The 25,207-nt window shown below is 54.7% G+C and overlaps 1 protein-coding gene across 4 annotated transcripts in view; it reads right to left on the bottom strand.

The window, feature by feature from the left end:
* Positions 1-4,856: 4,856 nt before the first annotated feature.
* Positions 4,857-25,207, bottom strand: part of STK40 (serine/threonine kinase 40) — a 46,791-nt gene continuing 26,440 nt past the window's right edge. For 2 of the 4 annotated variants that reach the window (XM_054495739.2, XM_054495728.2), the window contains 9 exons: positions 24,179-24,279; positions 23,681-23,824; positions 20,616-20,843; positions 19,783-19,835; positions 14,156-14,271; positions 9,352-9,496; positions 9,093-9,212; positions 8,597-8,681; positions 4,857-7,207 (listed from right to left, as the gene is read on the bottom strand). In XM_054495739.2, the coding sequence (XP_054351714.1) occupies positions 6,989-7,207; positions 8,597-8,681; positions 9,093-9,212; positions 9,352-9,496; positions 14,156-14,271; positions 19,783-19,835; positions 20,616-20,843; positions 23,681-23,824; positions 24,179-24,279 (1,211 nt within the window). In that variant the 3' untranslated portion in view covers positions 4,857-6,988. The remainder of the gene's footprint in view (positions 7,208-8,596; positions 8,682-9,092; positions 9,213-9,351; positions 9,497-14,155; positions 14,272-19,782; positions 19,836-20,615; positions 20,844-23,680; positions 23,825-24,178; positions 24,280-25,207) is intronic. The other 2 variants (XM_063665796.1, XM_054495750.2) reach the window with 1 other exon arrangement.

Below are 25,207 nucleotides of genomic sequence, written 5' to 3'. Positions count from 1 at the left end.
TCTTGCCACTTCACTGTCTCTTACCCAGAACAACCCACCCTCACAGCACTCCTTAACTGGGTAACTGATCTCACCTTCCAAAGAGCCCTATGTGAGTTTAGCCCAGGTGAAACCAATTTCTTCACCTTCAGTCTTATCCTTTGCCTGCTTACTCCTCCTTTCCTTCTCCTCCTCACTACGACTCCATCTACAACAAACCATCCAACAGGCACACACAATACTTAATCAAACCAATCTTGACCTCGCACATAACTGCTGGTTTTGTGTCCATCCCTCAGAAACCGTATCAAAAAATGCCTTCCTGGTCCCACTTAAAGATTGGACCCTTACCAACCTGACACTCCATCCTCACTATCGAAGCTTCGGAGGGGTAAATGCACTTAAAAGTTATAAAACCAACCTCACCCGCTACACCTCCAGGAGCAAAGTTATCTTAGGGGCACTTACATCTGATACCAAATTAGACCAACGGGCACCCCTTTGTATACAGCGCGACCTTCCCTCAGGAACCCCTTTAGGCACTCTCCCCACCGGCTCATGTAACTACACCCTACAACTCACCCCACCTGCTGGTATCCAGACGCTAACAGTATACAATCCCACTCAAATACTCAAAATTTCTGGTCCCCCAAAAATACAAACCACTAATCTCAACGCAGTAAACTCAGGTTTCTGCATCAATCGACACAAACCCTGTATGATAATTGCGAGATGGACTCCATGCCCTAGCCCCCGCCCAGCCTCCAATTGTCTACAACTCAGGTAGCCAGAGCCCCCACTGGGGAACAACTTTTAGTGGACACATAATATTTCCTCCTACATTGGGAAAACAAAACAGTAGGGCTAGCCAACTAACCTCAACCCGTCCCTTCTAACCACTCACCGGGGAGGCCCTGTCTTCCTCTCTGTCCGCCTGGCGGTCAGAAAACAAGATCCTAAAGCCCCTCCTTGCCAAAGACCTCCAATTTTGCCTTCCTAGCCAGGGCATATTCTTTCTCTGCGGCACCTCCACCTATCTCTGCTTACCCACTAACTGGACGGGAACCTGCACACTAGTCTTCCTTAGTCCAAAAATAGACATAGCCCCGACCCCTACCCTTCCAAATTCAAACATCATCCCGCAGACGCCGAGCCGTACAGCTCATACCCCTGCTAATAGGGTTAGGCATTACGGCAGCTGCAAGAACTAGAGTCGTAGGAATTGCAGCCTCTCCCTATTACTACAAATCCCTATCCAAGGACCTCTCTGATAACACTGATGACCTAGCATCCACCGTATCAACCCTTCAGGCCCAACTAGACTCCCTAGCCGCAGTAGGCCTTCAAAACTGCAGGGGCCTCGATTTACTTACCGCAGAAAAAGGAGGTATCTGCGTCTTCCTAGATGAAGAATGCTGCCTCTATTTCAATCAGTCAGGCCTGGTTCAAGATGCAGTTAAAAAATTAAAGGACCAGGCTCAAAAATCAGGGAAAACAGCTCTTCCATCTGGCCCTCCTGGCCCCTATGCCCCTTCAGCTCCTGGGCCTCCTGGCTACTCCCACTCCTTGGACCTGTCATAATCATTCTCCTTCTCCTAATCTTTGGGTCCTGCCTCTTATGTCTCTTTACCCAGTGTTTTTTTATTATTATTATTTATTTATTTTATTATTATTATTATTTTTAGATGGAGTCTCGTTCTGGCGCCCAGGCTGGAGTGCAGTGGCGTGATCTCTGCCCACTGCAAGCTCCGCCTCCCGGGTTCACGCCATTCTCCTGCCTCAGCCTCCCGGGTAGCTGAGACTACAGGCGCCCGCCACTACGCCAGGCTAATTTTTTGTATATTTAGTAGAGACGGGGCTTCACCGTGTTAGCCAGGATGGTCTTGATCTCCTGACCTCGTGATCCACCCGCCTCAGCCTCCCAAAGTGTTGGGATTACAAGCGTGAGCCACGGCGCCCGGTCTCTTTACCCAGTTTTTACAGAAGCGCATCCGAGCCTTCATCCACGGAACCATACAAGACATGATGCTACTCCAAGAATACCAACAATTTCAAAGCCAGAATCCAAACCAACCCCTACCTTCCAGCCTCTCCCCCTAACCACCGCTCTCTCTCAGCTAGAAGCAGCCTGATGAGAACAACACCCCCTTTTCTATCAACTATTAAAAGGCTGGAATGTTAGGGTCACCCCGACCAGACTGTTCTCCTCCTTTCCCATGGGTCTTACAATACAGTCCTTTGTGACCTCTGCACAGCTCCCCCAGGGCTAAAGGCAAACCCCCCGCCACAACTGACCCTTCGAGTAACTGTTTGTCCAGAAGACTTCAGCTGAACTGGCAAACAGTTCCAAGATGCAGTCAGAACACCTGCTAACCAAAGCTGGCAAAAACATCACCAGGATGCAGTCAAGACACCTGCACCCCCAACTCGGTTCACACACCCCGACCCAGTTCCTCGCCCTGTAAAGCCCTGCTGCAGTCTGTAAGTGGGGCTGCCTCCTCTGCTTGTCAAGGAGCAGCCTGGCAGGACGAATAAAAATTGCTTGCCTGACTTCGAGCCTACTCGTCCTTTCTCTCGGCTAACCTTACAAAGAGGCTGTGTGGTGGAAGCATGCTTGGCTTGTTCAGGATCAGGGGGCCCAAGCAGCAGGAATAGAGTGAGGGGTGAAGGGCTGAGAAGGTGGGGAGGTACCCAGGTGTGCAGACTCACGGTGTAGAGCCTTATAAGCCACACAGACCTTTGGATTTTCTCCTGCATGGAGGGGAAGCCATCAGAGGGTTGTAAACAGAAGAGGGACACAATCAGGTTTTTAAAGGCTCACTCTGGCTACCACGTGGTGCCTGGACTGTGGCAGGGGAAGAGTGGGAGACCAGGAGGCCAGAGATGGAGGCTTAGGGTGGTTGCAGTGGAGCTGTGACAAGTGGTCAGATTCTGCCCGTGTTGTGAAAGTAGGGCCAACAGGAGTAGCAGTGGATTGGATGTGGGGTGTGAGAGAGAAGGATGAGAGGGAGGGAGGGAAGGAGGGATGAAGGGACAGAGAAAGTCAGGCCAACTTGGCTTCAGATCCCTGAACAATCCAGCCACCGAGACCATTCCTCACTCCCTTTCCACTTCCGCTAGTTTGATAGGTCCAGTTTGGCTCTTCCCAGGGACACTGGAGACCAGGGTGGCCAAAGGGGATGCCAGCTTCCCAGTTCTCATTGGGTTTGACCTTTCAGGAGCACGCGAGTGGTCAGTGTGGCCGCACTGGTCCCACCCATCCTTCTGGTACTTTCCTTTTCCTTTGCTGCCACAGGGCTCATAGTGAAACCTGTGAAGGAACAGCAATCCAAGAAGTTCACTATTTTTTCGTTAAATTGACCAACTCACAGCCAAGAAACAGTTTAGATCAATACGCCAAACTGTTCAGGAGTGCCAGGGTGTACCAGGCCAAGAACCAGGTGCTGAGGAGTTAAGGGTGAGCAAAACAAAGCCCCTGCCTGTAGGGAGCTTGCTGTCTAGTGTTTTGCTGAATGTCAGAGTGTCACGTGTAGGTGTCCAGGAGGTATCTGTGCCCTGAACAGAGGCTTAATGGGTGGCGGGACAGGAGTGAGGCTGAACATAGAGACAAGGTCCAGAGCTGAGAGTGGCACTGGTGGGCTGGAAGTGGGGGCATCTCCCAGTAGAGCATCCAGGATGGGTAAGACATGGGCCAAATGGGCAAAATCTTTGGACAGCTGGCTGCTGGGGCAGGTGTGGAACTGTGAGGTGGAGGAGTGAGGGGCCTGGGGCTGTGCTCTGAAGCACTGCAGAGGATCAGAGCCTTCTCACATCTTGGAGGTGCCCCTCTTGGTCTGTGGACCCTTGACTGGGAAGGGGCTCTGCCTGCACAGATCTTGTTCCTTGAGGGGCCTGAGTGTGGGCTCTTGGACACAGAAGTGTGTCCGCGTGGGTGCTGTGGTGTGCCGGGGGAGGGGCCAGTCTACCTCTAGCTTCCTTGCTAGAATGAAGTGCAATCTGCAAAGTCTAAATTTTTTTTCCTTTTTTGAGATGGAGTCTCGCTCCATCGCCCAGGCTTGGAGTGCAGTGGTGTGATCTCGGCTCACTGCAACCTCCACCTCCCGGGTTCAAGCAATTCTCCGCCCCAGCCTCCCAAGTAGCTGGGATTACATGCACCTGCCACCATGTCTGGCTAATTTTTGTATTTTTAGTAGAGACGGGGTTTCACCATCTTGGCCAGGCTGGTCTTGAACTCCTGACCTCATGATCCACCCGCCTCGGCCTCCCAAAGTGCTAGGTTGACAGGCATGAACCACCGTGCCCGGCCCAAAGTCTAAATTTAAGCAAAGGAAGGAAGGAAAGAAAGGAAGGAAGGAAGCCCTTAGCTTCCTATTGAGGAGAGGGAGGGGGAGGGAGGGTGGAGCAGGAAGAGGCCTGGCTGGGCCTTCTCCTTCCCTGGCTGCCCGGGATGGGCACATGGGCACATGGGCAGTCTGTCTGGGGAAGCAAGCTCCCCTACCCCAGATGGAGTTCGGCAGAGAGAAAGAAGATCAATACCCTTCAGCGGCTGTGGTGCTGGGATGCCCCGCTGCCTCCTGCACGCGAGGTCGGGGGTGGGCCAGGCCAAGCAGGGCGCTCCCACTTGGGCAGTGGGCAGATGCACAGGTCTCAAGAGACTGCTGGGCACTTCAGGTTCCCCTCCCCCGCCAAGACGGTGGTGCCAGGTGCCACCTGCTGGCTGTGGGGAGCAGACCGGGGGCACACTCAGAGCCGCAGGAAGCCAGTTGGGAATCCTGCACCACTCAGCTGGGATGGAGAGGGATGGGGCTGGGCCGGGGTTGGAGAGGCCAAGATGCAGGCAGGGAAGGCAAGAACGCAGGAGACGCAGGCCACAGTGGTTCCAGATCAGGAAGTTTTATTGCTGACATGCAGGAAGAGTCCCCATGTAGTACAAAAATATGTCTTTATACAAACTTTTTTGTGACTTTTTCCGTTTCTTTACAATAGGACTTCTCTCAGTGTGTGACACCCAGTGAGGGCTGACCCATCCTCCTCTCCTTGGCTTCACCAGAAATGTAATCAGACACATAGCTTGACCTTGGAAGGGCCCAGTCTGTCTGACAGGGCTTTGCAGACCCGGCGGCTATTGCTTTGAAAAGGAGAAAGACCACGCACAGGCAGCAGCCTGGAGGGACCCGGTGGGCTGCTAAGCGGGGGCTCCGCTGCGACGGGCCCTGGCCCAGCTTCAGGCCCTCACAGGAGGACAGTCAAGGGCTGGGAGCCCTAGGCCGGACTGCATTTCCGCTCCCACAGGAGACTTTTTACGAAATAAATATAGAAAAGAGGGCATCCCCCAGCCCCACAGCACAAGACCCTGGCCCTCAGCGCTGGACAGCTGAGACAGACGCAGGCTCGCTGCTCAGGGGGAGTAAGTGCTGGGCTCCAGTGAGCTCCCACAGGCCCACTGAGGCAGAGGCATGAGGCGCCCAAGTGCTGGATGGGGCATGGGGAGAAAGGGGCGTGGGCAGCCCTGCTACTGCTGGCAAGAGGTGGCCCCATTTTTTCCAGATGGGGAAACTGAGGCACAAGGAGGTTTGGGAACTTGCCCAAGGTCACTCACAGTGAGTCAGCTTTTTAGGGGGAGGAGAACGGCTCACACTCTAGGAAACACAGTCACCTCCCCACTGGGGAGCAGGGCCAGGCAGGAGGGGCCTCAGGGCCCATGACTGCCTGGAGGGGACACTCAGCCTCTCTGAGGACATATAGGGGGTAGGCCTCTGGGGAAGGGTCTTTGCTTGGCATCAGGCAGGGCCAAGTCCAGTGAGGGCAAGGGGAGGGGGCATCCTGGTGAGAACAGCATTTCTGGCAAGACGGGCATCCACTTCAAAATCTCGGCTCAAAAGGGCAGCAGGGCTGTTCTCAAGCCAGGCAGGCAGGGTCCCCCAATCCCTACAATTCTCCTGAGTCCCCCACCACCATGGAGGACCCTTGCTAGGGTCTACCGGGAGAGTCACCACATCTATTATGAGGCAAGGGCACTGGGATATGTTCCCACCATCCCCTAAACACAAGAGTAGGCTAGGGGAGCGTGCAGGCAGCCCCCGCTCACGGCCAGGCCTGCAGCCCAACCCATGGGCCCCTTCGCATCGGGAGTCCACGTGAGCTCGGTACCACGGGGAAGGATAGAGAAGGGAACAGGTTAACGCGCGTGTACAGCACCTCAGAGAAGCCACTGAGACGGGAGAGAAAGAGCCAGGTCTAGAAAGGCCTCCCATCACCGGCAGCAGAGAGGGACTGGTGGGCTGAAAGGGGACAGGGACTGGCGGGAGGGGCTTCCCTGCCTGGGGGTGAGGAGGGAGCCCACGTGTGGGCTGTGGACTCCTTACAGTCCAGCCAGGCTGGGGGCAGGGAGTGGCCATGGGCTGAGCTACCTAGAGATGGGAGAGAAGTTGATATGGTAAAAAAATAAATATATTTGAGTTCGGTTTAAGATGAGGTGAAGGTTTTCCAAAGCTTGGACTGAGGGGCCTGGGTCAGAAGGAGAGGGGCGGAAAGAGGCTGTGGCAGGGGCCTGGGAGAGCAGGGAGGAGGGGACGCTCGCTCTGGGGCCTGCAGCGAGCTGCACTTTCAGCTTATTTGGACTGTGGGGAGCAGCGCCCCAGGTCAGTTGGTGGCCGCTGGGGAAGGCCCTGGAGTGGGGTGAGCAGGCTCCCTCCTCCCTCTTGCTCAGTCCAGAGACAGCACGGTTAAGGAGACAGAGGTAGATTAAAACATCATGATTAAAAGCAGATTAGTTATCTAGGCTTCTCAGATTTAAAAACCAAACAATCGAGCAATCATCCCAAAAGGTAGCTTTGTGGTACCTCTGCTGACCCCACGTGTGTGACCTGGGCTGTCCTTGTCCCTGTCCCTGCCCTGTCCCTGTTGCGGCCCGGGAGAGTCCAGCACTACAGGGCCCAGCCCTGACAGCCACGCCTTTGGCTGGGGCTGGAAGAAGTGGCAGCAGTGCTGGTGGCCCCGGCTGAGGCTGTTATTTCCGCAGGTAGCGCTGCGCCAGGATGGCCGTGTCCAAGGAAGTCATGGGCTGCGCGTCGTGGCCCAGCCGTCGCACCGGCGGTGCGCTGCCGAACTGCCGCTTCGGCACCCAGCTCCGGGCGTCGTGGATGGAGCTTTTCTCCTCGGCCAGCAGCAGCTGCTGACGCATGTAGTTCTCAAACTCATACTGGGAGCACTCCTCTGTCACCTTCGCCTTTGAGGCGGGGAGGGTGGGAAGGAGACAAAGATAAACCCAGATGAAGGCAGCGCAGCAGACAGGAGGGCAGGCAAGAGTGCTGGCAGCCTGGCACCTGCAGTCAACCCTTCCAGGCACCACACCCTCAGGCCTCAAGGCAGGGGGTGGGAGTGGCGCTGAGGGTGGGTCCCTGACCCCCTCCAGCCAACCTGAACTCGCCTTGCAGGCCGCCCTGCCGACCCGGGACTGACACAGACTCAGGCTTCCTAACTCACCGGCTGCGTGAGAAGTCACTTTACCTCAGAAGCCTCAGCTGTCTGGCCCCTCGCAAAGGTTCTCTGAGCCCTGAGGCGGCTAATGCATGTCAAGAGGTACCAGCAAGCCCTGGGCTGGGGGCTCAGCACGTCGGGGGGCCACATACACAGGGCCCCATGCTGAGCTCCCTGGGATGGTCTAGGCAGATGGTAACAGAAGCTGAAGTGGTGTCCCCGTGCCAGTCACCACAGGAGACAGCAGGGCTTCGGGATCAGACTTGGTTTCAAGGCTTAGCTCCACTACTTCTAAGCTGTGTGGCTTTGGGAAAGTCCTCTCTAACCCTGTTTCCTCTTCTGTAACATGGGGCTAAGAACACAGGCCACGCAGGCCCGCAGTGAGGGCTGAATGAGGTGCCCTCGGGGTAGGCACTCACTGCGGGCTAGTGATGATGATTTTAGCCAAACAGCTAAAGGGTGGAAGCTGGAGGTGGGTAGGGATTGGAACTCTCTTTCCTTGGGGGCCAGGAGGCTCTGGGAGGCTCTCCCAGGCACGGCCCCTCCTGGTCCTACCTGCACACTGCTCACTGTGGAGCTCCAAGGTGGGCCAGGGAGGGAAGGTCCTTCCAATATCCAGGGCCCAGCAATGCTGTTGCTCGGCCAAGCCCTGCCCTCCAGGGGGCACCCTAAGATCACTTGCCCTCTGCTGCCTGGTGCCCAAGTCTCTGCCCCCACCCTAGGCCCAACACTTTCTCCACTGCAGGGAATGGGGAGGAAAGAAATAGGGAGAAATGAATCATCTGAAAAACGAAAAGCAGGAAGGGTGAGAGAGAACTCTGAGTCAGAGAGGCAGAGAAATGTGACTTGGGCAGCAGGAGGAAGCTGAGAGGGCTGGCCTGGGCCACTTGGGCACTGGCTCCAGCTCGGCTGTCTCACAGGTCTCTCTGGCCAAAGATCTCCAGCTACACCAAGCCCAAGGCAGGCCCCAGGCAGCTCAGGCTGACTGAAGTCTCCCTTTCCTACCCCAAGGCTGGGGAAGAAGACCAAGGAAACCCTGTGGCCTGCGGGGAGCTGCCACCTCTGCCCTTGCCCTGCCTGCCCCCAGAAGCCCGTCCCTCGGGGCTGGGTAATGGCCCATCTGCCCTCCCCAACTCACCTCCTGGGAGCTATCCGCATTGCTCATTTGGTCATCGATGTCAGGAACCACTTGCAAAGGCCCACTCAGAGATGACAGGGACTGCCTGCAGGGAGGCAGACAGGTCAGGCTGGCCCCAGAGAGACCAGGTCCATTGATCCCAGACTTAACTGGAGTCAGACACACCTGGGTTGTGTTCCTGCCATGAGAGACTGCTTCTCTGAGCCTCAGTTTTCTTATCCCATAAAGGGGGACAATTTCTCCCTTACAGGTGGTGGTGAGAACTCAGTGAGGCAATGCCCATCCCCCGCTGGCAGGGCCTGGGTAACTACAGCAGCCTATAGTTGCTCAACCTTCAGTTCTGCCTATGCCCTCCCAATCTTGCCCATGCAGAGAATCTGGAAGTCTGACTCTAACTGGCAGAGAAGCACGCTGACTACTGGCTGCTTTTCTGGGTAGGATGGGCAGAGGCCCTGAGGACGCAGCCTTGTGCCTGGTCAAGTACCTGTCCACTTACCATGATGCAATGATGGCACTGAGGGCCTCCAGGACGTCGGCGGCGGCCAGGCGCTGCTGGGGGTCAAGGACAAGCAGCTTCCGGATGAGACACACGGTGTTCTCAGAAACCCGTCCATCCCTGAGGCAGGGAGTTGGGGAGGAGGGCTCAGTGAGTGGTGCTGGGTCTGTGGCCAGGATGCCCAGGCTCACTGTGCCGTTTCCCTGCCTTGAGCCCATCAGGCTGGCTGCCCCCCGACCCCCCGGGAGGCAGGACTCACTCAGGGATGGTATACTCGGCAGCCTTGATCTTGCGGAAGAGCTCCTGTGGGATGCTGTCGTAGAAGGGGAACTGGCCATACAGCATGGTGAAGAGCACCACGCCCAGGGCCCACATGTCACTGGGCTTGCCACGGTACGGCCGGCCTACGGGCACACACACCACACTCAGTCTTCACGCCACAACACCACCGCGGCTCACCAGCCTGGAATCCCACCCGGGACCCTCCACTTGCCACCCTCACTTCCGGTCCCACCAGAGTCCTCTGAGCTCCTGCCCGTGCTCCCCGCTCCCCTGTTCCTCAGGATGCGCCTCTCCTGCCCCAAGGAGAGGGCTCACTCAGCACCTGCTCACAGCACCTGCCCCGCCCGGCCAGATGGCGAGCGCCTGGGAGCCAGGCCTGGGTCTGCAGCCCCAGCACCCAGCACAGCAGCTCATAAGCAGGGGGTCAAGAACGCTGGCACAGCAGATAACCAGCTGGCTTCAGATGAGCTGGCCGCTCCGCCTGTCACCGTCCCCACACCCCGCCTGCCTCCTTCACAGCCCCGATGACCACTTGCAGGTCCCCTCCTTTGTCTACTTGTGACTCCCCGTCTCCCCTCTAGAAGGGAAGTTCTCAGGTGCAGGTGCCTCCCTGTGGTGTTCACTGCTGAGCCCCAGTGCCCAGCATGGACCCAAGTATTTGCTAAATGAAGGATGGCCACTTAATTCACCTCTCTGTGAGAGTTTCCTCATGTGTAAAGCGAAAAGGAGCAGACATCTAACTGAGCACCCGCTTTAGGACAGCACGGGAAGAAACACTTTTATTTCACTAACTGTGCTCCACAGCTTGAGGACACTGAGGCCCAGTGATCTGCTCTGTCCAGGGCCACATGGCTGCTCAGTGGACCCACATCTGACTGTCAGGCCCTGCTGCTTGCCTGCTTTCAGGGCAACCTGTCCACCCACCCACCAGCAATATAGCACTTCCCATGTGCCAGCCATTGTCTGACCCACTCCCCCAAATGCGAAATATGAAGACTTCTGGAGCATTTGAAAGCCCTTGGCCCTGCCCACTCCCTGCGATGCACCCTACAGCACACCAGCAGGCTGTGGCAGCCTGGACCCCAGAACACAACTCCGTTCTCCATGGGCGTGGAAGAGATGCTGCCAGGCACCCTAGCGTCATCTCCCTGGGCGACCAGGGCCCAGTGAAGGGTAAACAGTTTAACCGGGAGAGGGTGTGCCATGTGTGCATGGCAGTGCCATTACAGGCCTCAGCCTGCGTCTTCAGAAGGTACCACGGCACCTTTAGGATGGCACTGCCACCTACCACAGAGGGCTGTTGTGGGGAATAAGCACCTGCCCTGGCTGGTATAGCAGGTAGTTCTGTGGAAGATGAACTTCTCCCAAGCTCTTTCCAGGCTGTGTCATCCTCGGCTCTTTCCAGCGCCCGGTGCCAAAGAGCAGCTGCGGTGACTGTGTGGCTGACCCCATGGCTGACTCGAGGACAGCCCCCTTTTCCTAGAACTTGCTCCACCAAGTGGGGTTGCCAGTACAGAATCTATTACTTGTACCACCATTCTTAGCTCTGTATGGCTCCAAAAAAGGTGCTCCCTCTCCTCCCGTGTCTGGAAGATGCTTCCTGTTGAGCTGTCCTGCTGGCTTAGGCAGGAAGATCTGCTTTCAGGACCTGTGTAGGGTTCCCTCAGCCCAAGCCTCTGCCCTGACCTGGAGGTATGAATGGCCCCTCCCCAGACAAACTCGCTGGGAGCCTGACCTGGGCAGGCGACCTTCCCTGGGCTTTGGCTTCTGAGGGGACACTGTACCCGCAAGCTTCCCTTTCAGCAACGATCATGCCAGACACTAGGTTAAGGGCATTACATGTATATATATATATATATATATGTATGTATATATGTGTATATATGTATATGTATATATATGTGTATATATATGTGTGTATATATGTGTATATATGTGTGTATATATGTGTACATATATGTGTATATATGTGTGTATATATGTGTATATATATGTGTGTATATATATGTGTGTATATATATGTGCATATATATGTGTGTATATATATATGTGTATATATATATACATATACATATATATATTTTTTTTTTCCTGAGACAGAGTCTCGCTCTGTTGCCCAGGCTGGAGTGCAGTGGCGAGATCTCGGCTCACTGCAAGCTCCGCCTCCCAGGTTCACGCCATTCTCCTGCCTCAGCCTCCCGAGTAGCTGGGACTACAGGCGCCCGCCACCATGCCCGGCTAATTTTTTGTATTTTTAGTAGAAACAGGGTTTCACTGTGTTAACCAGGATGGTCTCGATCTCCTGACCTCGTGATCCACCCACCTCGGCCTCCCAAAATGTTGGGATTACTGGTGTGAGCCACCGCGCCTGGCTGGTTAAGGGCATTATTTAATCCCTCAGGTACTACTACTGCCATCCCTAATTTATAGATGAGAAAACGGAGGCTCAGAGAGGTCTGTAACTTCCCCAAATTCACACAGTTATTAGCCAGACTATCACCTCCATGAGGGCCAGACCAGGCCTGCCTTTTCACAGCTCCATGCCCCATGCCCATACTGGGCACATGGAGAATAAATGAAAGGGCAGACCTGGGTCCGAAACCCACATGGTAGGGCTGGTACTTCAGCTTCTAACCCAGGAGGGAGGAGGCTGAAGTCAGAAGGAGATTGGAGGCCATGATCACACAGCTGGTTCAACAGCAAGGCCAGAATGGGAACCCAGGTCTCTGGTCTCCCAGTTGAGGATTCTCTCTGATTCAGTCAGATTCCTTTGTTTCATCCTCCAAGACTGGCACGAGTCTGGAAGAGCCAGAAGGATAGGCTGCTGGCAACAGCAGGGAGGGCCACAGAACCTCAGACTGCAAATGAAGGCCACTCTAGGCTGGTGCTGCAAGAGCGGAGTCCCAACCAGGGCCAGCCCGCAGCTCGAGCCCTGCAAACAGGCACAGCCCCACTCACAGGGGCTGGGTGGAAGGAGGAGCCTGGCTCTATCTCCTATGGGGATGCTTTGGGGATTACTGTGGAGGGTGCCAGACTGTGCCGGGCCATGGGGGTGGTGCCCCAAGGGTTAGGGTATACCCCTGGCACCCAGGTCCCTCTAGCAGAGGCTGTAGTGACTCTAACCAAAACCCCCAGGTCTGAGGAATGGTGCTACTGTCTTTGCACACGGGCAGCCCTAGGGACAGGCCTGGCTCTCCAGCAGAAGCGGCAGCTGGGGGAGCCTTCAAGGGAGTTGTAAGTGCTTGTATTACAGCAGCCTGCTCACCACGACGTGTGTGAAGACCTGGGACGAGGCTGGCTCGGCCACTGCACGGAAAGGGGGCACTCATGTGTGGGGTGGGGATGAAGGATCTTGGAGACAACCCCAAGTTCTCCATGTTGGAGGGATAGGAGCTGGTGTAAGCCCCGGTTCCCTAAAGGATTTGGGCCAAGGACAGGGGGAAAGAGGAAGCAACAGAGTCGCCAGTGAAAGAGTTGGGAGAATGAGCTTTAGTGGGAGGCAGCCCTGGGGCTGTGCCTCCATTTTCCAGTTTACTATTTATTAGCTATGACTTTGGACAAGAGATGTCATCTCTCTGAGCCTCAATTTCCTCATCTGTGAAAAAAGGACTTAAGATAGATACTGGCCTCACAGGGTAGCTGTGTGGTTTAAACAGATAATGTGAGTCACGCTCAGCACAGTGTCTGGAACTTGGAAATCAGATCTGTGGGCAGTAACTTTATGAGGTTTTTTTTTTCTTTTTTTTTTTTTTCAGGTGGAGTCTCGCTCTGTTGCTCAGGCTGGAGTGCAGTGGCACAATCTTGGCTCACTGCAACCTCCACCTCCCGGGTTCAAGCGATTCTCCTGCTTCAGCCTCCTGAGTAGCTTGGATTACAGGCAACCACCACCACGTCCGGCTAATTTCTGTATTTTTAGTAGAGACAGGGTTTCACCATATTGGCCAGGCTGGTCTCGAACTCCTGACCTTTGGGAGGCCTGCCACAGCCTCCCAAAGTGTTGGGATTACAGGCATGAGCCACTGCACCCGGCCTGTGAGTTATTTATTTGTTTTGTGTATTATCTGTCTCATCCCCACTAGAAAGTCAGCTCCATGAAGGCAGCAACGTTTGTCTACTTTGTTCCCTGTTGTCTCCAAAGTGTCTAGAACAGAGCTTTGGGCCTGGGTGGCCCTCAGCAAACAGTAACAGAATGAATAAACACAGACAAGGAGAGAGGGCTCTGAAACACAAACTCACAGCGGCACACTCAGTTAAGAACTGTTCAATGGCTTCCACTTGCACTTGAAGTAAAGGATGACATCTCTTAAAGAGGCCTATGTCAGGCCTTGCCTGATCTGGGCCCTGCGCACCTCTCTGGCTTCCCCTTGAACCAGGCTCACTTTCTGAGCAGCTTGCAATTGCTCCAACGTGCTGTGCTGCCTCTGGGACCCTCAGCCTCAGCCCAGTCACACACACCCAGGGGATTCCTAGTTCCCCTTAAGATCATAGCTCAACTGTCACCTCGTGGGGAAAGTCCTCCAAGCACCCTTCATCCACTCTCACAGCAATCCCGTTCCTCCCTAGCACTAATCTCAGAGGAATTAAACATGCATTCATGTTATCATTATGTCTTCCACCTCCAACAGACCAAACATTTTGTATGGGAGGGGACAGTACTGGTCTGGGCCCCCAGTGAAGCCCCAGCACCTTGCCCAGGGCCTGCCCACAAATTTGCTGAGTGGATTGTCACAGAACCTGGCTGTATTGAGCTTAGAGGCCCACTGTCTGGCACACACACATACCGCTGAGCACGTCGGGACTGATGTAGGCAGGGCTCCCTCTCTGGTCCTTCAGCAGGTCCCCCTCGCTCACCAGATGCTTCCCGAGGCAGAAGTTGGTGATGGTTATCCGATGTGTCCTAGGAGTGGGAGAGAGAGAGTGAACAAACCTCAGTGTCTATAGCAACAGGCACAAGACACGCGGGCAGGGCATACCTCGCCAGGCCAACCCCCAATCCTGAACAATAGGAGGTGGGCTTCTCATCAGAGGGTGAAGCAGCTGCCCCGATCCCCTCTCCAGGGAGCAGAGCAGAGGAATCAGGCCCCAGACTTTTCTGGCCACCAGCCGAGCTGTTCCAGCAGGGATCGGCTTCTCTCCCAGGTACCTGAGTGTTGCACAGGCCATCCCTGGACCTGCTGCCCTGGCTGAATCTCGGGGTACAGCTTAGGGCTTAGAACAACTTTCAGAGATTTCTCAAACAGCCTCATGTAATATTCTAGACTGGGAGTGACCTGAGATTTAGTTCAATTTCCTCATTCACACATGAGGAAAAGGAAGTCCAGCAGAGGTGAGTGACTCCACCTTGGAAGGTGACCCAAGAGCTGGCCCCGAGCCACCTCCACACCATGGAATATGTCAGTTCTCACTTGGCCCCACAACCACTGCAGAGGAAGAAACTGACAGTGGCCAATGAGGGGGATTTTCTCACTGTCCTGTTTCAGATGATACAACAAAGGCACAGGGAAGTGAAAGGACTTGGCCAAGGTCACGCAGCTGGTGAGCAGAAGAGCAGGATCCAAGCCCAGGTCTGCAGGGCCCCAGAGCTGCGCACACAACTGACAGCTGCCTCATGCTGAGATGTGTCCCTGGGCAGGGCCCCAGGCCCCAAATGACTTTTCCTTCTGTTCCATCAAAGCTGACTCATCCCTTACCTCGTACTTGTGACTCTGCCCTGGCTAGAACATCACAGACCCTCCCTCTGAAAGGCGTGCGGCAGGGCAGCTTTGGGCTCTGATCCTTTGGAGAAAACTCACATGTGGACAAAAGGAAGTGCCCTGAGAGGACCCTTACACCTTACACCACACTGGGGGCTGGGAGGGTGGGCAGGCCCTGTCTAAGAGGCCTGGGAAAGGTTTCCTGGCCCACTGGGGCAGGCAGTGAGGAAGGGTGCCTCTCTACTCAACTGCCCTGCTCCTGTGTCGGACGGCTGGGTGGAGAAGCTAGGGGGAGAAGCTGGGAGGACAGCAGGAAGGTGAGCTCCATGGGGGCCTTGGGCTGCCTCTCCCTACAATCAACTCTCAGAGGCACAGGGCATGTGTGGCTGCTGGTGGATTTCCCCAGGAGCTGTGTCCAGGAGGCTCTGAGACCCTTGGTGACCTTGGGGAATTCTGCTGGCAAAGGGCTTGATGCAAAACAAAGGCCAGCCTGTCCTCTGGATTCCCCATGGAAACGCTGACTCCAGTGCCTACATAGGTCTGCCCTGTCAGCTGCCATAGGAATCTGACTGGTGGCCCGCGGGCAGCTAGAGCCTGAGCGCACAGGTGAAGGGTCACTGCGAGGGGTCACTTGCACGTCAAGGAGTGGGCTGCTCTAGCTCTGAAGCTCCAGTGCCGCTGCCCTGAATATGGGGCTGCTCAGGCCTCTTGTCCAGAAGGTTCCCACAGAGCAGAGGCACTGTGGGTTTTCTCCCCTGGTCAGAGATGGCCGCAGAAGCTGCAAATGCATCCTGTGGGTCTCTGAGGCTGGGAGGAGGACAGCTCAGGAGATTATGGTGGGTTTGGGAGTCAGGTTCCTAGTCCTGGCTCTGCCACTTCCTTGCTGTGTGAATCTCTTGCTAAACCTCAATTTCCTCATGTGTACAACAGTGAAATCCTAGCACCAAACTCCAGAACTGGGTTAGGATTCAGCAAGATAAGATAATCTCATGGAGGGCACTTAGCCCAATGCCTGGCAAATAGTAGAAGCTGGTGTTGTCCTCTTATCCCCGACGATTGGCACACCTGGTAGGAAAGACTCTGTCTTGGAGGCGGTAGGGGAGAGGTGCCATGGTGTGACAACAGGCCCTGGAGAGCACATGCCAGCGTGGCTGAGCTTTCAACTCAACACTGCTGGTGGGGGGCACGGGCAGGCACAGCTGAGGCTCTGCAGGGCTGAGCGGCAGGCGCACTGGAGTCTCTCCACAGGAAGCGGCACGGGCAGCTCCAAGTCCTCCTGAGGTTTGGCAACACTTCCCTGCCCTTCCACCACCACCCAAGGGGGAGGTGCATGGCTCCCTGGGAGTCCCAGACCCCCTAGTCTGGTCCTGACAGGAGGGGGCAAGGGCAGAGTGGGACGGAGGGAGGGGACGTGTGTCAGTAGGATCGGTTCTGAGTGAGTCATGCTTTAGCTATGGCCCTCTGGGCTGCCACAGTGTTTTTCTCCTTTTCTAGGAACCTGGTATGTTGCTTGCCTACCAAAAAGAAAGGAGGAAGCAGAAAGACCCCACAGCACCTCACATAACCCCAGAAGAGGATTTCGAATTTCGATCCTTTTAAAATCCAAAGCGGGGTGAACTTGTTGTTGCAGCTGCCTTGCCAACACCTCCCCCTGTCTGCTCCTTGGGAGCTCTCTGCTCTGCTGAGACGGCCTCCAGCTGGTCCGCCTGCTGCTCCAGTGGAGTTATAGCCTGGCATGATGGGTGGGAAGGGGCTGGAGTGGGCTGGAGCTCCTTCAGGTCAACTGAACGAGGTGAGAGTGGGGCCCCAGAGCGGAGGGTGTGCCAGAGGACACACACGGAGCAGTGAGTCTCTCTGCACCACACTACCCTGCCACTCTAGAGCGCCCATGACTCAAGTGAAAGGCAGCCAGAACCTCTGTCTGCCCCAAGACACAAAAAGGGGGATTTATCAGATTCAGGAAGTACAACCAGGACACTGGGTATGAGTGAGGCATCGGCATTCTGCACCCTGAGGAGCAAGCACTCACACTCACAGCAGAGCTGCTACAGCCACGCCGGCGTATGCAGGGAGGTGCGACCCCTTGACTACACTCCCAGGACCAAGGGGGCCTGGAGAAGTGAGAGTTGGAAGCAAATCCCCCAGTGACACAAAGGGCCAGGAGTGCTGGTGTGGTTAGCAGGCATGAGCACGGCAAGTTCCCATGACAACCCTGGGATGTTCATTTACAGCCAATGAATGGCTGCTGTGGAAGGCCTGGGAGCTCTCTAGTCCAGCTGGAGGGCACACGGGCTCTGCGGCCAGATGGATTTAGGTGCCCAAAAAATATGCTCTCTTTTTGTGAACAGTAAGCCTGTAGTCCACAGCAGGATGGGACTGGCCCAAGGCCCCCAGAGAGGGCCAGGGGAAGGGGCAGGACCTAATTTCCCAACTTTATGACAACTGGCTCTCCACAGCCCAGGGCTGGTTTGCTCAGGGCTCCCCACCACCTCCTCTCATGATGCAGAGCTATGGCTGGGGGACAGCTGGGCCCTCACCAGGGGTGTCCTCGTTGGCCGCTCAACACGCAGCAGGCCTCATCTCCAGAGATGTCAGCCCATGGGTCCTGTTCTCCTGTCTCTCAGCCACAGGCTCTCCAGTCCTGGCTAGATTAGCACTGGGGTGTGCTTGTGATGTGCCAAACCCCATCACATTAGGTAGCCTCACACCCACTTATTTGCATCTCAGGCCAATCTTCCCAGGAAGCCAGGATGACCTTCACTTTCACAGATGAGGAAATGGAAGCTTCGAGAAGTGCTTGGTACCTCAACATATGAATTCAATCAATGAGTAACCAAATGACCACACTCTCGTGGTCTCCAAGATAACGAAGAGGTGGCACTGGGAAGTGAGCCAGGTCTGACCCCCATGTCAGTGTTGCTTCCGTCCTCCTCAACTCACTCACTCAGCCAGCCCAGGGTTCAAGCAGCTCTGGAATTTCCTGTTTCCCTCCCTTCCCCCTGCAGAGCATAGCAGGGCAAGGTTCTCATCCCTTCACTTTCTCAGCCTGGCAAATCCCAACTCATCCTTCACAAATCGACTCAGGTGGCAGCCACTGTCCCTCCACATGTCCCTTGCCGGCTGCACGCCAGTCCTCCACACGATACCATCTTCTGGTCAGTACCCCATCAGATGGTGGGCTCCAAAGGGACCACTGAGAGTTTCTGTCTGCAGCCCCAGCACCAGGTGTGCTAGTCGAAGGACGGAGAATGCTTAGCCGCTGAGGTGCACAGCATCGTCCCGATGGCCTCTCAGGCTGGAGCTATGGGATCTGGAGCCCCCAGCAGTAATTCCCCATCAGTTGAGATGGGGCACAAGGCAATGCCCCCTCCCCGGAGGCCAACCTCCAGGCAGCTTCTTTCCCTCTGACCACGGTGGCTTTGGCCTCTTTAGAGGAGTGGGCCTCAGGCCCTTCCTGGGCTGGGCTGGCCACATCATGGAATGAATCACCCACCACCACACTGCTGCTGTGAGATTCAGGCTGCCTTTGTAAGCTCTCCAACCTGCTCAACGCTGAGTTGAGAGGTGAGGGAGGGAGGCTCAGAAATAATGGGTGGGGGCGGAGTGGGGGAGATGTGCCCTTCTCAGCCCTGCATTTCAAGGATCATGGTAGCCCACAGAGTGGGCCCACTTCCTGCTGGTCCTGGGTTCCTACATGGTTGGTGGTCCCTCCAACACGGTGAGACAGTGGTAGCACTGTCCCAGATCACTCCAAAGAGGCCCAGGACCCTCTGTCGAGGCGGGATGACAACCTGAAACCAGGGACGCGCTTGATGTCCCTCTGCTGCTGGTTCACCCTGACAAGGGTGGGCCGCCAGATCCCCTCCAAGTCTAAGGCATGCTCTCCCTGCTGCTGAGAGAGCTGGTGGCATTTTACAGGTAACCACTCACAGCTGCATCCCTCTCCAGGAGGCCCTCTTAGCCAAAAGAAGCTGCCTTGCCTAAGGGAATGCCCCTCCCTAAGGACAGCAGACATTCAGTGACGGATTGCTGTGGGGGCACAAAGGCCACGTGCGGGCCATCTGCAGGCCATCCCACTCTCGAGTTTTTCAGGCTGAGGCCCTGCTGGGACTTTACTGCGGTTCAGCTTCTCCCTCTGCCTAATTCCACCCCCTCACCCTGAGAGCACTTCACAGTAAACCTTCTGCACGTAAACCTCAGAGTCTGTTTCCTGAGGAAATTGACCTATGGCAAGGCCTCATTTTGCTCGTTCCTTCACCCCATTTGTCCATTCAAAAAATATATATATTTTTGCAGAGATGGGGTCTTCACTATGTTGCCCAGGCTGGTCTCAAACTCCTGGGCTCAAGTGATCCTCTCGCCTCAGCCTCCCAAAGTGCTGGGATTACAGGCGGGAGCCACTGCGCCTGACCATTTAGTCCATTCTTATAGTAATTTTCTGAGTACCCACTAGGAGCCAGGCATGACAAATAAATGGACCAGGGAGGAGACCTAAAGGTCTTCCCAGAGCTCCCTTTCTGTGGCTCAAAACTCCCAGTCTCAGCAAGCCCCCAATTCCCATGTTCATTCCATCCCTGAGCCCTGGGATTCCTGGAGGAAGTGGGTTGTTTTGAGTCGGAATCCTCATGAGGACACTTCAGGGCACTGGAGAGTTGCAATGTGTAGCCCGCCCCAGCCCCGGGGTAACTATATGGATGTAGAGACAGGGATCTTACCTCTTGTTGAGCACCATGTTCCCCAGCTTCAGGTCTCTGTGCACGATATTTTTCTGTAAAACAACAGGCGTATGGTTTATATTGTCAATGTGAGAGGTGGGGTCAGGGCCCACCCTGTAAGATGGGGGCTCTCCAGGTGTTCGAGAAGGCGGGAAAAATTCTATGATGTGTCTCTTTAGGCTCCAAGCACAGGCAGATCAGGACAGTTCCAAGTTAGCATGACTTACGCGTCTGGATGGGGAATGAATGTGCACCTAGTCAGTGTCTCCCCATCTGTGGCAGCTTCTTTAGCTCTTTCTTCCCTCAGGGCAGTGGCTGGTGGGGAAAGTCACTCATTTTTTCCCCTCCATTAGACAATCCATGGACAGGATGGATCTGGGGGTCGGGGAGGAGCTGTCCTGGCTTTGTGACTAAGTACCACAGGCTTGGCCCACAGAAGCGGTGCACCGGGAAGAGGCTCAGGCTCTCCTATCCTTTGTCCCAGCGTGCCTGACACCTCTAATCCTACAAAAAGCTTAGACGTGCTTGGGTGGGTATCTCACTGTCATCACTACATGGGGGTGGACACCAGGCCTCTTAACTGATGGGGAATTAACACAGTTGGCTGTGGTAATTACCACAGCTGGGCTGCGGGTCAGCCCTCAACAGGAAGGTGGCCTGCAGGGTGGCACTGTGCCTCACCCTGTGCACCTGCCATTCAGTCACTCTTCTTTTGGACACTCCCAGCTGCAAAGCATACCTGGGTGCACAGGACAGAGCTGCCTTCTGCTCAGCAGCAGCAAGAAAGGTGGCTTTCTGTGGCCAGAAGGCGCAGCAGCAGGGTGTGGCCTCACCTGGTGCAGGGCCTCCACCACGCGGACCACGTCGTAGAAGATGACCACAGTCTCTCTCTCACTGAGCCTCTTCTCCTTGATGACGTAGTGCTGCAGGTTGATGAGGTCAGCGGTCTTGTCGCTGAAGTCATGAGCACAGAGGCAGTCCAGGACGAGGCAGATGCGCTTCTTCATCTTCTTAACCATCCGGCTGGATTCTGTGTCCTCAACGATTTCACAGGTGCGGTCCTGGGAGGCAACGGGGCAGCGCAGGGCTTGGCTGTGAACTTGGCAGGGCCAAGGCCAGGGCCTGGGACTCTCCTCTGGAGTTGGACACTCAAACCAATGAGGGAGCCTGGAATTAGCCTGCATGTGCGGGCCATAGAAGACTGAGGCCTAGGCAGCCTAGACCATGGGGCGGCTCAGCACTGTGCAGCCTCTTGTGTGCCAAATGCCAGGACCAGCAAGAGGCTGAAGCTAAAACATCTCAGGTGAAGGCTTAATGCTTTGATCATAATGCAAAGGATTCAGATCAGGTCTGGGTATTTAGAGCCCAAGGGCCCTCTCAGCTCAGTGCTCAAGCAGCAAAAATGGGAATCCTCCCTCCATGGCACCCAGATTCCAGTAATCACCAACAGAACCCCCTTCTGATGTCTAAGATGGTGGAAGTTAGAAGGAGATCAATCTTGGCAGGCTCCAGAGGCCACACAGGTTCTGTGTATCCAGGACACATGTTTTCCTCAAGTGCCTTCCTGCTTTCCTCTTTTCTCAGAAAAGAGGACTGTCAGGACGCAGTACTCCCGACAGTCACATGGTGGCTAAGAGTGACTCTGACCTCAGACTGCTGGGTTCAGGACCCAGCCACCTTGTCTTAGCTGTGGGACCTGGGGCAGTTTGCTTACCCTCTCCAGGTCTCTAGTTCCTCACTGGTAAAAGAGAGCTAGTAATCCTTCCCCCACAGCCCAAGAGAAGTAAATAAGACAATCCATGTCCTGTGCTTAGGTCATGCACTGCCAGGGCTCAGTAAGTGGATACTGCCACCAATGTTGTGGGTACTGCCACCAATGTTGTGGCTGCGAGATGGACACAATGGTAGCAAACTCTAGACCCATTTTCCTTGCTGAAAAGTATTTCGAGTAAGACAAAAAACAGGGGGACTTCATCTGACCAGCTTGAGGAAGTCCTTGGTGTCATGCGGGGTAGACTGACTGTCCCCTCTGGGGAACTCCTGAAGGACTGAATATCCACATTTCTTCTTCTTTTTCTTTTCTTTTTTTTTTTTGTGAGACAGAGTCTCACTCTGTTGCCCAGGCTGGAGTGCAGTGGCGTGCTCTCGGCTCACTGCAAGCTCCGCCTCCCAGGTTCACGCCATTCTCCTGCCTCAGCCTCCCAAGTAGCTGGGACTACAGGCGCCCGCCACCATGCCCGGCTAATTTTTTGTACTTTTAGTAGAGATGGGGTTTCACCGTGTTAGCCAGGATGGTCTCAATCTCCTGACCTCATGATCCGCCCGCCTCAGCCTCCCAAAGTGCTGGGATTACAGGCATAAGCCACCTCGCCCGGCCTCCACATTTCTTCTTAAGAGCAGGACCACACCTCATATTTGCTTTTCCTAGCACAGTGTCTGGCACACAAACAGTACACTAGAAACACTTCTGATCACCCAGGTTCTCTCATCCAAAATGACATGAACTAAGGCCAAGCTTCTGAAGATATCAGAGACAAAATACCAAGAAACCACAATCACCCTCAATTTGATTTCATGTTTATGGGGATACTCTAATTTTTGGAGTTGCCTAAAAATACTCTGAGTCACCTCTAATTGCAAATCTAAGAACAAAGACCTTGGTGGGGTGTATACATGGGGGTGAAGAGTGCTTTCCATTTGTTTCATTTCAGGAACTCAAGCTGACAAGGAGTTTTTATTGCCTGAACAGCAATGATGATGACAGTGTTCCAGGAGCAGCTCAGTGCTTGACACAATCTCATTCATCGTCCCAACCACCACTGGAGATAGGTACTGTTATCACTATCCCCATTTTATAGATGGGGAATCTGAGGCCTAGAGACCTTAAGTGACTTGCCCAAGGTCATACTAGCTGAATCCAGGACTGTCAGCATCAAAATGTGACTGCTCTCTCTGGCACTGTGCTGCCTCTCAAACAGCAGGTCTGTCTTAGCAACACCTGGTCCTGGCCAGCAAACGGCTGAGGGCTCAGCGGATGCTCAGCTGAGGAATGGGGCTGTTCCCAGGCCTGTGAAGGAGGCCTCCCGGTCATTCTGAACCCAACTCTTCATTTCTGGAGACACAACTTCAGTGCTGCCCCCAGAATGGTTCTTGTCAGGTACACACTGTTAATCAATACCTTTCCTAAGGGACCTGACCACCTGTTCTTCCGCCTGCTCAGGCATTTCAGTTTGTCCAGCAAATGTCTCAAAAAAATAAAAATAATAAAAAAAAAAAGGACAAGGGGGCCCTTTTGAGATGGAGTCTTGCTCTGTCGCCCAGGCTGGAGTTCAGTGGCACAATCTTGGTTCGCTGCAACCTCCACCTCCTGGGCTCAAGAGATTCTCCTGCCTCAGCCTCCTGAGTAGCTGGGACTACAGGTGTGCGCCGCCACACCCAGCTAATTTTTGTATTTTTAGTGGAGACGGGGTTTCACCTTGTTGGCCAGGATGGTCTCGATCTCCTGACCTTGTGATCCGCCCACCTCAGCCTCCCAAGGTGCCGGGATTACAGTTTTGAGCCACCGTGCCCAGCCTGGGCCCAGGTGTCTTTAAGTGACTTCTTGCTTTCCTCTTTTCTCAGAAAAGTGGCTCTTCAAAGAAAGCCTGGCTGCTGTTAAGATGCAAACTGTGTGCATTCCTGGCTAGGCTATAACCATCCCCACAGGAGCACAGCTAGTGTGGCCCAGCCTGACTTCCAGCCCAGCCCATCCCACCCACCCTGGAAGTCCTGATGTACCCAGCATGGCAGGGACACCCAAGGGTCACGTGAGCTCCTCGTATGGCTGTGGCCCCAGCAAGTGGCAGCCCCCATAGCCAGCCAGAGGTGGGCGTGAAGGGTGAGGGGGCAGGCCGCTCACCTGGAAGAGGCCGTGGTGGTGCACCACGCCGTCCTGCGTGTGCAGGAGAGACAGCAGCGAGTACTCGGTGTGCAGCAGCATCTTGCCCTGCCGCTCTTCCTGGCTCTCTATGCCTTGGTCTCCCCTCTCCTCCAGGGTCAGGATCTTTAGGAAAGCATAAAAATAAAACCAAAACCAGAACACCTCACTTTACACAGCAGAACAACCAGAACGGGGGAAGCAGGGGGCTTTCTACCACATGACATTTGTGCACAATGCACACACAAACACACCAAGTGAAATCGTTTTTCTTAATATGATGGCGATGTAATTTGTGCACAGACAAAACTCTTTAAATCAGAAGTTGTTCTGAGGGAGACTGTGAACTTGATTGCTTCTCGGGAAGAAATGGTGCTACCCTTGTTCACAATGACGCAGGTGTGAAGGTGGAGGAGGGAGGAGTGGGTTGGCATGACAGGCCCTGTTCCTGAGGCACCCTCACCCCCATGTCTCACTTACCTTCAGCTGATAGAAGTCATCTGTGCCATCTTTCCTCGCCAAACACTGCACTATGCTTGGCACCGGTGAGTTGCCCAGACGGGGACCTACGGCACAGAGAGCTGCTGGTCTACTTTTCAGAAGCCCTGGCTGTCACGACGCCAGGTCACCACATGGTCTTTTACTAGACCTTCTATTCAGGAGGGCACCATAGCTCACGTGCACTGGACTGACCCTCCAAGGTCTCCTGGTGGAGAGTTTTCAAGATCTCCCCTCCAAAAATAGAGGGGTATGTGTGCTCTGCCTGGAGCACATCCAGCTTTTGCAGACACATTTCCCAAAGACAGGTTTTCAACCCTGGGTGCATGCTGGAATCTCTAGGGAGCATGTATTAAAAACAAGAGATCCAGGCTGGGTGTGGTGGCTCACACCTGTAATCCCAACACTTTGGGAGGCTGAGGTGGGGGGACTGCTTGAGCCCAGGAGTTTGAGACCAGCCTGGGCAACATAGAGTGAGACTTCTTCTCTACAAAAAATAAAATATTGGCTGAGCATGGTGGAGCACACCTGTAGACCCAGCTACTTGGAAGGCTGAGGTGGGAGGATCGTTTGAGCCCAGGAGGTTGAGGCTGCAGTGAACTGTGTTTGTGCCACTGCACTCCAGCCAGGGCAACAGAACAAAGCCCTGCCTCAAAAAAGTCAACAAAACCCAAGAGATACTGGATCCTCTGAAGAGCAACTTCAGGGTGAGGATCCAGGAAACTAGAGCTGCAACAGGTTCCCTGGTGATTCTGATACAGCTCTCTGGCCCCTGTTCAAGTGCCAGCTTTGGGGACTTTCTGTACTTCTGGAGATGCACAGTGCTCACTGTCCCGTGACAGCGCCTTGCCCAAGCTTTGAGAGTGGAAATCTGATGTCACAGTGCCTCTGCTGTGTGAAAAACTCTTAACGAAGCTCCACTGCTCTTTGTTTTCCTTTTTACCAGTGCAATGTTCATAGACCCACTGCTCTGAACATACCACCCAAACTCCCTTGTCTGGCCCCCAAGGC

This window comes from Pongo pygmaeus, chromosome 1, assembly GCF_028885625.2.
Source record: "Pongo pygmaeus isolate AG05252 chromosome 1, NHGRI_mPonPyg2-v2.0_pri, whole genome shotgun sequence".
NCBI lineage: Eukaryota > Metazoa > Chordata > Mammalia > Primates > Hominidae > Pongo > Pongo pygmaeus.
This window is presented reverse-complemented; position numbering and strand designations above follow the sequence as displayed.